This window comes from Oryzias melastigma, linkage group LG23 (genome assembly GCF_002922805.2).
Source record: "Oryzias melastigma strain HK-1 linkage group LG23, ASM292280v2, whole genome shotgun sequence".
NCBI classification, from domain to species: domain Eukaryota; kingdom Metazoa; phylum Chordata; class Actinopteri; order Beloniformes; family Adrianichthyidae; genus Oryzias; species Oryzias melastigma.
This window is the reverse complement of record NC_050534.1, coordinates 3,324,405-3,339,730: the sequence shown is the minus strand read 5'-3', so window position 1 is coordinate 3,339,730 and position 15,326 is coordinate 3,324,405. Positions and strand designations below refer to the sequence as shown.

Sequence of the window (15,326 nt, the reverse complement as noted above, 5' to 3'; positions counted from 1 at the left end):
TATTATCACAGGTAATGCTATATATCTAGTTCATAATTATGTTAAAAAGTTAAGGTTTTAAAGTTTTAAAAATGTAGTTTTAGAGTGTTCAATAGATGCGACCTAAGGTGTGTTTTGGATTTTGGCCCCGTCCGATTGAGTTTGACACCCCTGATTTAAAATAATTTCTAAGTTAACTTTCTTTGTATACATAAACTATTTTAAGTCTATTGACAAAAATATAAGTAGTTTTTTTATTTATAAAATATGTTTTTGCCATTTTTGGAGAATTTTTTCATAATTTCCTAATAGAAACCTCCATCAGGGGCCATATTTGATCACAACATCCCAGAGAAGCTACGATTCCTTTTGTTTCACTGTTGTTCCTGTGTCCCACCACAGGTGGGTGCTGTGCACCAACCACACCGAGCCAGTCAAGGGCTTCTTGGGCCGCTTCCTGCGCCGCAAGCTGATAGAAACAGAGATCGACAAGAACATGCGCAGCAATGACCTGATCAAGATCGTGGACTGGATCCCCAAAACCTGGCAGCACCTCAACAGCTTCCTGGAGGCCCACAGCTCCTCAGATGTCACGATCGGTGAGTGAAACGTTAAAACTGGTTTCTGCAGTGCAAAAAAAAGAAAAAAAGGCCCATCCTTCAATCTGATGTCATGTTCCTGTGACCTCACAGGCCCCCGCCTCTTCCTCCCGTGTCCAATGGATGTGGAGGGTTCTCGGGTTTGGTTCACAGACCTGTGGAACTACTCCCTGGTTCCCTACCTGCTGGAGGCTGTCAGAGAGGGACTGCAGGTACTTTCAACAGATTCTAATGTTACAGTTGTCAGAATCACTACAGTGGCACTTCAAGTCTCTACCAGTTTTTGGTGAGCTCACACACAGACTTTGTCATAAGGATCTCTATATTACCCCTTTACTTATATGTACATTTTAGAGGTCTTTCATCCAGTGTGATTATCAGGGAATTTGGCTTTAAAAAAAAACTTGATTAGTACATAGCACAGCTAAAATAATCTGACTGGGCATGTTGAAAAGGGAGGAGCCAGACAGACAGCACCTCAGGGTCTGTCGGCACACTGATCAACGGTGCTGAACTCTGAGCCTCTGAGGGCGGGACAGCAGAAAAAGCAGCTGTAAAACCAGAACCAGATCCGGTTCACCGGTTTGGCAAAGACGTTCACAGTCCGTCACATTTTATTTCTCAGCAGAGAATTTTACTGATAGTATTTTCACAGAACAAACACAAAGAAAGAGAGTTTCTGTGCTAGATTTCCCCTTTGATCTCTTCGTGGTTTGAAATGTCACATGTCAACGTACATTGTTATTAATACATTGATGAAGCATTGTTATTTTAACCCTCATCGAGCCCCAGACCAGTTGAGACCAGTTAGGGGGCGCTTCAAGGACATAATCAGTACTTTTCCACTGAAATCAGTCAGCAGGAACATGGACATTGACCGATAAGGTGTTAAAGGGTAACCAAACAGGGTTACTGACTCCACCCTCAGCCGAAATTTGAAAATCTAGTTGGAGGGGTGGAGCTTGGGGGAGTACAGTTATCATTACTGGAGCTGCAGATCATGATGAGACTTCTGAAACTTTATGGTTTAACCAATCACAAAAATTCACTGTAGTGCCTCATTTCAACCTATAGGGGGCAGCACACAGACAGGACTAGATTTTCACGAATTAAACTATTTTATTTTAATTTGTCAAAATTGTGGCAAAGACCAACAGACAGCCCTTTTAAAGCCCCATTTATAGAGGTCAACAGGCCCAAACACGTTGATTTAGAGTTTGGTTACCCTTTAAGGACCATGGGGGGTTTCCTGTCCTGACAAACATTGCCCTGAAGCCACACGTGGCCCACCTTGGGGACTATATTTGGGGGATCAGACCCAGAGTACTCTGTACAAGTTCCAACTTTCTATTAAATGACTAAATTCCAATTGAACTTTTTGGTCACTTTCTTCCATATCTACAAACACACTTGTGTTCAGTGTGAACGCAGGATTAGGATGGAATTGTTTTAGAGAAAAGGACCCAATAGGGAAGGATTGTCCCAAAGTGATTCAGAAAATTCCATTTCACTCATCCCCAGAAAAAATGTCTGCTCTGTACAAACCGCAGCTCCTTCTTTCACGGCTCTCCCCTGTACAGCTGTACGGTAAAAGAGCCGTATGGGAGGATCCCTCCAAGTGGGTGAACGACACCTACCCGTGGAGCGCCGCCTCGCTGCAGCAGGACGGCCAGTCGCTGCTCCAGCTGAGGCCCGAGGACGTGGGCTACGACGGCTACAGCTCATCCAAGGAGGGGGCGTCGGCCAAGCAGGTGTCTCAGAGTGACACTGAGGGAGACCCGCTGGTGAGGACACATCTCCCTGAATTTATAACCAAACTGTGACCGACTTTGTCAGAAAAATGATTCTACATCACTTAAATGTGGGGTCCCTCAGGGCTTGGGTCTAGGGCCCAGCCTCTTTTGTTTGCATCTGACCCGCCCCTATTAAATTATATTTAAAAAGACACAAAAAGGGACTCCAGGACACACACAGATACCAAGGATCGAAGCGGGAAACATGTAAAACTGAGATTTATCTCAAACTTATTTTTACATTCGTTAAAACCCCATAATTACAGGTCAGCGGCCACAGACCGTGGTGTCATCTGGGTCAGGGTCAGCTTGAGTTGGATGAACCTCTAATGCTCTTTGATGTTTTTATTTGACTGTATTGGCATTTTATTTGCAAAACTATATACAGCTGCAGTAGAAAATATGTGAACCTCTGGAATTTCTTGGTTTTATGCATAACGATTGTGGTCAATAAAAACATATTTTAGTGTGACTTCAGCCACCAAACTTTTTCTCAATTCTTAATTTAATTTAATTTAAAACTTGAAAACTTTAATTTAATTTTAAGTTTTCTCAAAGCTTTTATTTTGGTATTTTATTTAATTCAGTGTCATCCAAAGAAAGAAACTGAAGCAAAGAATCAGCTTGATGACAACATAAAACACAAGTCTGGAGGTTTCTGCTGATTTATCCGCACTTATTTTGTTAAAAGAAGAGTTGGGATTATCCTGATATGAATCTAAAAAACCTGCAGTGTGTGGACAGTTTTGCTTTTTTCTGTCATCTAACAGAATTTTTGAAGAGCTGAGCCATAAATTCTGCCGGGTCACACCTCCAACTCTGAACACACAAAGCAAAGGGATCCTTCAGCAGCCGGTGACTTAAGCCTCCACAGATTACCTTGATCTGCTGCAGTAGTTTTATCTAGAGGTTCCAGAATGAGTCCACCTCCAAAGTCACTGAAGGTCACAAAGTCAGAAACAACTTCCAGGAAACATTTTTAGGAAATAAGCAAACGCCGTTCCTAGAATCAGTTTTAATCCAAGTGTTTTTACACTTCACACTTAACATGATCACATATGGCTCAGCGGCTAAAATCAACTTGATCAGGATTTGATCTCTGTGATGTTTTGTGAATTCTTCTGTTTTTATTTACATTAAAGGTTTGAGTTTCTGTTTAAACAAATGAATACTCCTGACTGACCTCATCTCACGGCGGTTTGTGTCTGCAGATGAACATGCTGCTGCGGCTGCAGGAAGCGGCCAACTACTCCAGCACGCAGAGCTGCGACAGCGACAGCACCAGTCACCATGACGACCAGCTGGACTCCTCCCTGGAGTCGGCTCTCTGAGCTGGAATCAGCCCTCATCAGGACCCCTGCCCCCCCTCAGCTGTGCCATGTATGAAAAGTTTCTGTGTGACTGACATCAACGGCTTTTGGCCTTTTTATTGGGCGATTACAAAAAGGAAGCTTTTCATACATGTTGGAGTGGGAGGGGCCTCATGTTTACTTTGTGTGCTCCAAAGTGTCACAAAAACCGAAACACAAAACTGGATTTTTTTATGTTTTTACCCCGTTCTTTTTGCTGATGTTTACACTGGGAGGGGCTTTGGATCGTTTCTGTCTTTCCTTGTTTACAGAGCAAACGTGCGCTCCACACAGGCAGCGGAAGGGGAATCCGTCCAACCTGGCACATTTCTGGAGACCATCCCGCTCTGGTTTTTACACGAAAAAAGAGCAGGAATGTTTTTTTGGTTTTTTTCCATGTGGTGCAGCGCCCTCTTGTGGCCATGTCTGGTGCTTTGGTTTGAGTTGATTGGATGGATAAATGAATGTGGTCAAATCAGGATCAGCTTAAAGTGAACGAAAGAACAGATTGAAAACTTGAAAACAAGACATTGTAAATTTGAAAAAAAAAGAAAAAATGAAAATTTGAAAACAAGACATTGTAAATTTGAAAAAAAATGAAAATTTGAAAATTTGAAAACAATTGAAAATTTGAAGACAAGACATTGTATATTAGAAAAAATTTTGAAAATTTGAAAACAAGACATTGTAAATTTGAAAAAAAAAGAAAATTTGAAAACAAAACATTGTAAATTTGAAAAAAATGAAAATTTGAAAACAAGACATTGTAAATTTGAAAAAAAAGAAAATACGTTTTGAAAATAAAAAAATGGAAAACTTGAAATAAATTTTGAAAATTTGAAAAAAAATAATGAAAATTTGAAATAAAACGTTAAAAATTTGAAAAACAAAAAATACTGAAAACTTTTTTATCCCTGAATCTTCACTTTCAGTCTGCAGTTTACTGTTTCAATTCAAATGTATTAAGTTTTTAGTGGACTGAAAGTGAAGATTTAGAAAAAAAAATCAAAATTGATTCTTTTTTTTTTTCAATTGGTAATTTTTTCATTTATTGTGTTTTTATTCAAGTTTTCAGTATTTTTTTTTCAAATTTTCCCAAAAATATATTTTTTTTAATTTTCTTTTTTTTAATTTACAACGTCTTGTTTTCAAATGTTCACATTTTTTTCAGTTACAATGTGTATTTTTCAAGTTTTAAATCTGTTTTTTTCGTTCTCTTTAAGCTGATCCTGATTTGAGCCCATATAAATGCTGGTTCACTAAAGCCCAAAAACCTCAGACGTGTCTGCATTTGAGCTTCGGTTTTATTGATGGCGTTTCTGGCTCTTGATGGCGCCCGAGCAGCCGAGTAAAGATGTCTTTGAGGCCTTCTTGCAGTCCAGCGGGTACGAGAGCTTCCCGAAGAAGTGCGTGGTACCGGCTCAGTAACAGGCACCGCCGAACCGCTGCTCGCTCACGCCAACAACAAGCACAATGAAAGCGCTCTGTCTGCGTGGTGCCGCCGTGTCACCGCTGTGGCGACAACATGGAAAAGTGCCAACGTTTCCCTTGGAAAACCAAACGATCAAAGTTTCTAGACGTCCTCACGCCGTTTGTTACTTAGAAAATGATGGTTTGACGTAGAGCCCAAATTCAACCACATCTCATCAGAAATTCCTCTGGATCTGTCATCTGAGCAAAAACTAGCAAAACGATCACATATGTAGTCAGTTCAGCCAAAAACAAAACAGTACGGGAACAATGATAATGGTGCTTTCTCACTGCCTTAAATGAGGAAAATGTCTGGAAGCATCTTCTGCTCCCACTGGCTGCAGGGATGTCGAATGATCTGCTTCCTGCTGCGTCAGAGATGCTGCTTGTTAAAAGAAAACGTTTGTTTGCTGCCCCGTCTTCTTCCTCTGAATCACTCCCTCTTTTCTCTGACAGAACATTTGAATGCGAAACAAACCAGTATTGTTGGAACTGAAAGGTCGGGTGGGTTTTGCTTCGGGGCCAATTGAGCTGGGCTCACTTGAACTGACAGGAGCACAACCAAACGCCTGATCGTCACGTTCTGCAGCTTTTTAAAGACTGAGAAAACCCCTTTACCTTTACGTGTGTGTGTGTGTGTGTGTGTGTGTGTGTGTTCTGGATGGAAGCCATTAAGAACTTTGAGTGTCCTCTCTTTGTTTAAGCGGGTTGGTTTTGCACACTTTGAGGTGGGGGGTTGGGTGTAAATACTTCTTGCACATTGAATCAAAGATGCATCGGTGTAACAAATAACCAGCTGAGTAAAAAAAACAAAAGTTGTACTCTGGGGGACGACTGATAAAAAACTTAAATGCAAAAATTCTGAATGCAGTCGATGGGGATTGGATGGCGTACGGTGTACAGTACAGAACTCACTGAGGATTTCATTTCCTGCCACAGCATCCTTTGGATGTTCACTGTCCCCCCCCCACAGAGGCCGGCTTGCTGCAGAGGCACCGGGACTTTCCTGACTCTGTACTGTAAACAGCAACAAGCAGGTGCTACCGGTCAGTCAAAGCCCATCAGAGACCAAGATGTTGTCTCCACCTCAGGACAATCCTCTAAAATCCTACCTGTGCTCAACTCCACGAGTGTCTCTGAAGCCAAGCTGTTTCTAGTGCTACGTTCACGCCGGCGTGTGACGCGCTGAACGCCAGGGGGTTCCTGAACGCGTCTTTACACTGCTCTGTCACTACCCTCGGTGCCAAACATCAAGGAGGTTCAAATCTTTGACCAAACGGTTGATACTTCCTTGTTTTGAAATGCACATCTTTACCCGATTGGTCAAAGTTCATCCAAAAGAATCTCGAAAACCAGAAGTCCCTCCCCCCTGCTGGAGCCGGTGTGGTGCCAAGATACGCTCCCCCTACCAATAATTGTATCCCCGGTCTCAGGCAGCGTTGATTTATTCATATTTTTTCCCAAAAAGTGTAAAAGGAAGGTGGATTATTATGACTGGGGTTTTGAAGGAGTTTATTGTCATGCTTTTTTTTTCCTCTTCATTTTCTGTGTTGTTAAAAAAATACTAATTTATGATAAAACGCAATTTATTAAAGTGACTTTCTTATGGAACTATAACAAACGACTTTTTTTAACCACATATTATACGTAAAACAAGAGAGGGCACGGGTTCTGTCATGCTACCAGAATCTGTGCCCCCAGTACTTTGCAATAGAAACGACTATTTAATTATTTTCCGTTGCTACATGACAATAAACTCCCAAAATCCCCAGAATCAAGTCTGTTTTTACGTTTTTTGCTACAAAATATGAGCGTTACAAAACAAATCAACGATGTCTGAGACCGGGGAAACACATTCTGGCAGGGGGAACCTACCTTGGCATCACACCTGCCGCAAAAAAACATCATGGCGCCCGAAATCATTAGCCGGAAGTCCTCAACTGGAACCCCCTGTTTTAAGCTTTGAGCCTTTTTTCCCTTAGACATACCGCTTACGTGATCAGCTGATTCACAGAGAAAGCGGCATTTTTCTCCAGAGGTAAACGGGTGTAGTTATACAAATTTGGACACTTGTTAATATTGACTTGAAATGAATATAACGATTAACGTTTCTGTCCCATTTGAAGCTCAACTTGCAAATGAAACTGTTAGACAGTCACAGTTTATTCACATTTAAAAGCTTAGAAGCTGCTATTTCTGAACATTTTTTTCAGAAAATATCCTTTTTGAAAGGCTTTCCTAAAGTTTAAGAAATTTCCGCTAACGCAACCGGCTAAAGTTTCAGGAAATTTCCGCTTACGCAACCGGCTACAGTTTCAGGAAATTTCCGCTTACGCAACCGGCTAAAGTTTCAGGAAATTTCCGCTTACGCAACCAGCTAGAGTTTCAGGAAATTTCCGCTTACGCAACCGGCTAAAGTTGCGATATTTCAACTTATGCAAACAGCTAAAGTTGCTAAATATCCGCTTACGCAGCCAGTTAAGGTGCAAAATTTCCGCTTACGCAACCGGCTAAAGTTTCAGGAAATTTCCGCTTACGCAACCGGCTGAAGTTTCAGGAAATTTCCGCTTACACAACCGGCTAAAGTTTCAGGAAATTTCCGCTTACATAACCGGCTAAAGTTTCAGGAAATTTCCGCTTACGCAACCGGCTAAAGTTTCAGGAAATTTCCGCTTACACAACCGGCTAAAGTTTCAGGAAATTTCCGCTTACGCAACCGGCTAGAGTTTCAGGAAATTTCCGCTTACGCATCCGGCTAAAGTTTCAGGAAATTTCCGCTTACACAACCGGCTACAGTTTCAGGAAATTTCCGCTTACACAACCGGCTAAAGTTTCAGGAAATTTCCGCTTACCCAAACGGCTAAAGTTGCGATATTTCAGCTTATGCAAACAGCTAAAGTTGCAAAATATCCGCTTACGCAGCCAGTTAAGGTGCAAAATTTCCACTTACGCAACCGGCTAAAGTTTCAGAAAATTTCCGCTTACGCACCCGGCTGAAGTTTCAGGAAATTTCCGCTTACACAACCGGCTAAAGTTTCAGGAAATTTCCGCTTACGCAAACGGCTAAAGTTGCGATATTTCAGCTTATGCAAACAGCTAAAGTTGCAAAATTTCTGCTTACGCAACCAGTTAAAGTTGGGAAATTTCCGCTTCCAGCTAGAGATTTTTTTTCGGGTGCCATCCTGTCTGTGACCAGAGGCCCCTCGGTTCAATTGGTTCTCAAAAACAAGAGTTTTTGAAGCCCAAACATCAACTTTTCATCGCTTGAACGCATGTTGGCCGGTGTGAACGTAGCATCACACAAAACCCGCTCGGCTTAGCGACCCTTTTGCAAAGGTGTGTAGTTGCATGCTAATGGGGTTAGTCACCACGGTTCGCTCCTTACCTACACTTAAACCCAGGTTCCAAACCCATCCACACTGATGTCGTAGGCCTTTAGATAGCAGAGCCTTGACGGCGTGCACCATAGTGTTGATGCTGAAGTGGTCATTTCTCCCACTTTTCCAGTTTATCTCAGTTGGAGACCATAGCATTTACTCTGGTTTGAGGGGATGTTTTCTTCTTTTTGGGTGAAACATTTGTCCTTAAATGTTTTATATTTTGTACATTTGTATGTAACATATCATGTAAATAGACAGAGACAGTGATTTAATTCATCTGGAGGATTTTGTAGTCTTTGTAAAGCCCTAATAAATTGTATTTGGTGTCACTCGAGTCAAAAGTGTCCAGATTTTATGTGCTACTTGTATTGGATACACCAGCGGTGCTGCTCCGGTTCTAGCTCACATGTGGGCCGGGGGCCGGATCCGGCCCTCCGGGTAATTCTCTCCGGCCCTCCAGATCATTTTATTTTATTGTTATAAATGGCCCGATGTTATCTTGGGCTCATTTATAACTTGTATAATTTATACAAAATATATTTTTATGGATAGTAAAATATTGAAAGTTATTTTAGATTTAAGTTGATTTATTCTGGAATAATATTCCTGCCTTTTTATTATTTGTATATATGTTAAGATATGGTTTTAAAGTTTTAAAAATTGGCATTCTGCTAGCTTTTTGGACTATTTTGATATTTGCAAAGATTTTTTAGGCTATTCTGGAGTTTAGCTAATATTTCAGCTACATTCTAGCTGTTTTGGCTAATTTCGACTTTTTTTTTAAATTTTTTAGGCTATTTTGAAGTTTAGCTCTTTTTTCAGCTACATGCTAGCTGTTTTGGCTAACCTAAGTTTTTTGTATTAGTGTTTTTTTAGGCAAATTTGGCATTTAGCATTTTAGCTGGGTATCAGCTCCAGTGATTTCAACTATCAAATTCAGCATCTTCAGCTATCAGCACTAGTATCTTCAGCAGCCAGATTCAGCTTACAGCATTCACACTAGCATTATCACAGGTAATACTAAATATCATAATTATGTTAAAAATTTACGGTCTTAACGTTTTAAAATATTTATTTTTAAGTGTTCAATGAATGTTTATCCTGTTCGGCCCGTGACCTAAGCGATTGAGTTGGACATCCCTGTTCCAGCTGAACAATGTCGCAGTTCTTCACTAACCAAATGAAGTCACCATTTTTCAAGATGTGGACACCACCATGTTGGAGCCAGTAAGCTGTGATTGGTCAGTCTGAGTCTGAGCTGGTTGAAAGTCACTTGGCTCAGGAGAATCTGTCAATCAAACGTTTCAAACATTTGATGTGAGAACACATAGCTTTATCTGATTGGTCTGTTTAGAAGTTGAATAACTTGAATAAAATATCATAAAAGAAAAAAGAGGTTTATCAAGAACATGTAAAAAAACGTATCAAAGCAAGAACGGTTAGTCTATCAAACAGACTGACTGAGTAATAGCTGTTTCTTTCTCTAAAGAAGTCTATGGGATTTTGGCTTCTTGGAACCAGCGGGTACTTCCTGTTTGGAAAACCATGGGGGAGGGGTGAATTAGTCCAGTTCTTATATACAGTTAATGCACAGAACCTTCCTCTGGTTTTGTCGGACGAACCCCCAGGTGCTCCCATGTCAGCCAAGGGGCTTGGTCTCTGGAGACATGCTCCCAAGGTGGAATGTCAATCCAGTAAAGTCTTGTTTTAAGAAATTCCATTAGGGCCATTTGAAATGCACCGCTGGAGACCCTCCTGGGGACATTTCCTTCCACTTAATCACTTAAGCTCTCAAACTTCACCACCAGGAAAAGGGAGAGGTTTGCACATTGTGATTACAATGATAATACTTAAAATGAATACTATTTTGTTGAATATAATCACATTTACAGAAAATATGGATAAGTGCATTCAGAACAAATCAATGACCATCTTTTCTTCATACAGAATAATTACAGCAAGGGGATGTGAATAAGAATTAAAAGTAAAAGTCCCACTGCAATCATCTTTTTTATCTATTGTCAAAGCTTTATGTCCCATCATCCCTTTGCTTATACTCTCTCGTGTTAGCTTACAGCACCTTACAGCCCTAACGTAACATTAGCAGGGCAACGAAAATGGCGAGCAATATTGGAGCTATCCAGCCACACAGTTTTGAACCAAATTCCAGCTCAAAGGAGGAAAACAAAGACTCACATGGATGTATTTGTTTGTGTGCAAGAGGATCCATCAGAATGGAGAACAGCACTTTGACCTGCCGATTTATATGATATAATTAAACAATTAAAGAAAAATACACTGCATTTATGTATCTAAATTTTAATTTAAAGAACTAAAAAACTGATATGTTTTTTTTTAATTATCACTTCAAAATACGTGGCGTCCAGACGTTTTATTGTGAAAGTCCAGAGTTGAGTCTTGCTCGTCCGCTTCCGGTGAGCCGCCGAGCCGACACAGCAGCGATGGGACCCAGCGCGACTCCGCTGACGGAGTGTGACAGAATGCTGAAGCCCAAAGGAGCCGTGGTGTTACCGCAACACTCCTACTGGTTCGACTTCTGGGTGTTCGTGCTCCTGAACGTGGCGTTGTTCATATTCGTTTACTTCGTGGTTCCCTGAAGAGGTGAGTAAGGAGGAGCGAGAAGTTTCTAGCTAACGGAAGGGCGGCTACGGAAGCTGCGAAGTATTTATTATTATTATTATTTTAACATTTTTTTCCCTCAGTTTTTTTTTATTTTATTTTAAGTTTATTCTCATTCGTTACAGTCTAAGATGACACAATTTTGGTTTCATTTGAACTCCTTTAGTGTTTTTTAGGGGTTTGATCCGGTTTACAAATAAATTACGTTTGAGTGAAACTCACGTGAGAACAGTGTGGACTCACTCACCGGTTCTGTGCTGACCTTCACTGGGTTTTAGTTTATTTTACATTAAAACACAACGTTAAGCAACGTCTAAAAATAATAGAAAAACAATATTTAGCTTTTAGAAGTCAAATATTTCTCTACTCATTAAAACAATGTCAAGCTGAAGGTTTCTTTCTGTTTGTTGTTTCATCAACACTAGATCATCAAACTGAAACCTACAGGTCTGTGGAAAACCTGTGACGTCACTGATTTCATAAAGTAAAAACCTAATAACTATTTTCTGATGATGAAAACTTGGATAATTTATTTTTTAAAAATGAACTATAATAAATATTTTACACAAAAAAACTCAAACGCAATGCATTATGGGATATGCATTTTGCAGAGACTTCTTAGAAAAAAGTACTACATTTAGCACTATGTGAGTGTTGGAGAAAAATAAATTTAAAAAAATAGATGAAACTGTAATCTTCTCAAAAAGATCTGGAATTAACAGAAGCATCACAACCATAAAAGAAAATACTTATATACACCTGTGGAGTGATCAAAAATGTTTTCCTGGTGAAATTTTATCAGATAGGTCTAACGGAACATGTTCCTCCTTTGTTTCTTTTCTTATGAGGGAATGAAGCGTGGTTAGTCAAAATACTGATTATAGAGGAGGTCACTGTGACCGATCACTGTTCCTGCAGGCTCTCCGAGTTAGGAGCAGTAACAAAGGAATTCAGACACAATCTTATTGTTGGGTTTCTCTGGAGATGCTCCGACTTTAACGAGAACAATAAAGTTTGAAATCCAGAATGACTAAGCCAGAGCTGTCAGGGTTACAGGGTTGATTTAACAACTGAACCGCTGTTGGATAAACGAGTGTTCTTGTGAAATGAAAGCAATAACTTTTGCTCTAGTAGTGTTAGGTTGGAGGTGTGAGGGGCTGTCAGATAGCAGGAGAACTTGTAAAGCAGGGGTATAAACTCAATCGCACAAGGGGCCAAAATCCAAAACACACCTTAGGTCGTTGGCCGAACAGGATAAACATTTATTAAACACTCTAAAACTAAATACTGTTACTTTTTAAAATAATTATATACATGTACCTGCGATAATACTAGTGTGAATGCTGTAAGTTGAATTTGGCCGCTAAGGATGCTAGTGCTGATAGCTGAAGATTCTGAAATTGATAGCTGAAAACGCTGATGCTGGTAGCAGAAAACGCTGGAGGCTGATAGCTGAAAACGCTGGAGGCTGATAGCTGTAAAAGCGGGAGGTTGATAGCTGAAAACGCTGGAACTGGTCGCTGAAAACGCTGATGCTGGTAGCTGAAAACGCCGGAGGCTGATAGCTGAAAAAGCTGGACCTGGTAGCTGAAAATGCTGGAGGCTGATAACTGAAAACGCTGAAGCTGGTAGCTGAAAACACTAAACTGGTAACTGAAAACGCTGAAGCTGGTAGCTGAAAACACTAAGCTGGTAGCTGAAAACACTAAACTGGTAACTGAAAACGCTGAAGCTGGTAGCTGAAAACACTGAATTCCAAATTAGCCTAAAAACAATTAAAAAAAACTTATTTTATCCAAAACATCAAACATGTAGCTGAAATATTAGCTAAACAACAAAATAGCCTAAAAATCTTACTAAATGCCAAAATCGTCCAAAAAGCTAACAGAATGCCAATTTTTAAACTTTAAAACCATAACTTTTAAACATAATTAAGAATAATAAAAAGGCAGGAATATTATTCCAGAATAAATCAACTTAAACCTTAAATAACTTTCAATATTTTACTCTCCATAAAAATATATTTTGTCAAAATTATACAAGTTAGAAATGAGCACAAGATAACATCGGGCTATTAATAACAATAAAATAAAATGATCTGGAGGGCCGGATAAAATTACCTGGAGGGCCGGATCCGGCCCCGGGCCTCGACTTCGATGCATGTTGTGAAATAAGGGGTGGTGGGAAGCAGGAGTGGATGTTGATTGTGTCTTTAAATTAGGTTTTTTGTGTATCCTGTAGGATTTTTATGAGCAAAAACAGCTTTACAGTAACGTTAAACTTTGAAGTGGTTTCTCACTCTCGTTTTTTTTAAGGTGTGTCTCCTGGACTCTGAGGCCTGAAGACGTGTAGCCCTGCTGCTCTGCCGGGAAAGTGGACCCAAGTTTCAACAAACGAGTCAGTTTTGGAGACTCCCCGCCTCAGTGATGACCCAACTTTTTGTTCCTGACATTCCGGCCTCACGTCAGACTCCTGAACCACAGACTTCCAGCTACTTTTGTGAATCGACTGCTTGTTTGGATTTTGTGACAAAGAAGAAGATATTTTTTGAAATGTTTGTATTGTTGTAACCTTTGTATGACCAGCCGTCTCAGCGTGGTGACCGTGTAACCGCTCTGAAGCTGGTTGGACCTGTTCTGGTTCTGATTTCACGTCAGCATTCATTCCGACCCAGTCTGCTGCAGAGCTTTGGAATGATCCGGATCATCAGGAAAGCTCCACTGAGAGTTTGTTGAGGAGACCTATAGTCACACTAATGGGAAAATACGACACAACTCAAAGCACACAAATGTTTTGGCAATTTGTACATGGACAATGCAACAAATAAAGCTTTTTGCCGTGATTTTAGTCCTCATGTCTGCATTAAAGGCAGTTCGGGTGTCCAGGTCTCGGTGGTGCGGGTTCCGGTCCTTGCTCTCGAGAACTAGTCCTCTCCAACCTCCATCAGTGGGTGTGTCTGATCGGGCCTTGGTTACATCAGTCCTCCAGGACCTCCGTTTCTCTTGGGTGCCCCTCTCCTTGACGGGGGTGGCCGGCACCTTCCTTGCTCCCCCTCTGGGCCTTTAGCGGCGGGGTCGGGCGGTTGTCTGGAGCATGGGGTGGGACGCCCTTGGGGGGGCCCTGACTCGCACCTGGGGTGGTGGTGAGCTGCTTTCTCTAACCCACCAATACACTGTTTGAAAAAATCTGTTTTACTGTTTGTTTCAGGAAAAAAAATAGAAACATTCCAGCTGTTTTTCAGAAAGATGTTACTTTTCCACGTTTCATTTATTATCGGAAACAATTTGTAGATGATGTGTATTGGAAAAGGGTCTGGCTTTTATCTAATCATTATCTTATTTACAATAAAATTAAAAACATTTATAACATTTTTACACAGATTTTACCCCACAAAACATTTTTAAAAAGATTTAAACCCAACATTGACACATTGTGTACCTCAGGGGTCTCAAACTCGCGGCCCGCGGGCCATTTGCGGCCCGCAGGATGATGATTTGCGGCCCCCGTCTTCATATGAAAGATTACTGTTAGTGCGGCCCGCAAGGCTGATATGAATGACAGTTGCTGTGTGCCGAGCTGAATGAACCAATCACAGTGAGGTATATGACTCTGGAGGCGGGACATCGGCGGTCTGTCCAGTGCCTCTGTCTATCATTCATTCCCTCCTTCAATCAGCTGGGCGGAGGAGGAGCCATGAAGCACCAAACGCGATTTCTCGTGCCCCGCGCGGGGAATTTGCTGCTCGGCTCGTCAAAAAATGTCTTTCTGTCGCTGCGCCGCGTGTCGAAGGGGCTACCAGCTCCGTCTGTGGATGTCTCTCTCAGAATGAATGAGAGACAGATATGATGTCGAGGAATAGGTTTTTTGACGTGCTGACTGTTCCTAACCAGAACTCCACAAGCTCCGATCATCAAACCTGTAAGCCCGCCCCGCGCGGGGATCCGATGCACCCGCCTTTCAGACATGTGATCCTAAGTTTGGCTGCACCTGCGTGCGCGTGTCTGTGACTTTTAAGGCTCACACACCGGCTGTGTCGGCGCGCATTCCAGTCCATACAAACGCGATAGAAGTCCGATATTCTGCTACGCGCGTTTGCATAGAATCCCCATTGAAAGC

At 41.2% G+C, this 15,326-nt stretch overlaps 1 protein-coding gene and 1 long non-coding RNA gene across 13 annotated transcripts in view; both read left to right on the top strand.

Annotated features, from left to right (window-relative positions):
• Positions 1-4,291, top strand: part of nav3 (neuron navigator 3) — a 435,160-nt gene extending 430,869 nt beyond the window's left edge. For all 12 annotated transcript variants that reach the window (XM_036210349.1, XM_036210350.1, XM_036210351.1 and 9 more), the window contains 4 exons: positions 382-578; positions 672-790; positions 2,159-2,362; positions 3,583-4,291. In XM_036210349.1, the coding sequence (XP_036066242.1) occupies positions 382-578; positions 672-790; positions 2,159-2,362; positions 3,583-3,702 (640 nt within the window). In that variant the 3' untranslated portion in view covers positions 3,703-4,291. The remainder of the gene's footprint in view (positions 1-381; positions 579-671; positions 791-2,158; positions 2,363-3,582) is intronic.
• Positions 4,292-10,978: 6,687 nt separating this feature from the next.
• Positions 10,979-14,057, top strand: LOC112156375. Its single transcript, XR_002920948.2, has 2 exons — positions 10,979-11,192; positions 13,526-14,057. It is a non-coding gene; the product is annotated as an uncharacterized LOC112156375 (long non-coding RNA).
• Positions 14,058-15,326: the final 1,269 nt, after the last annotated feature.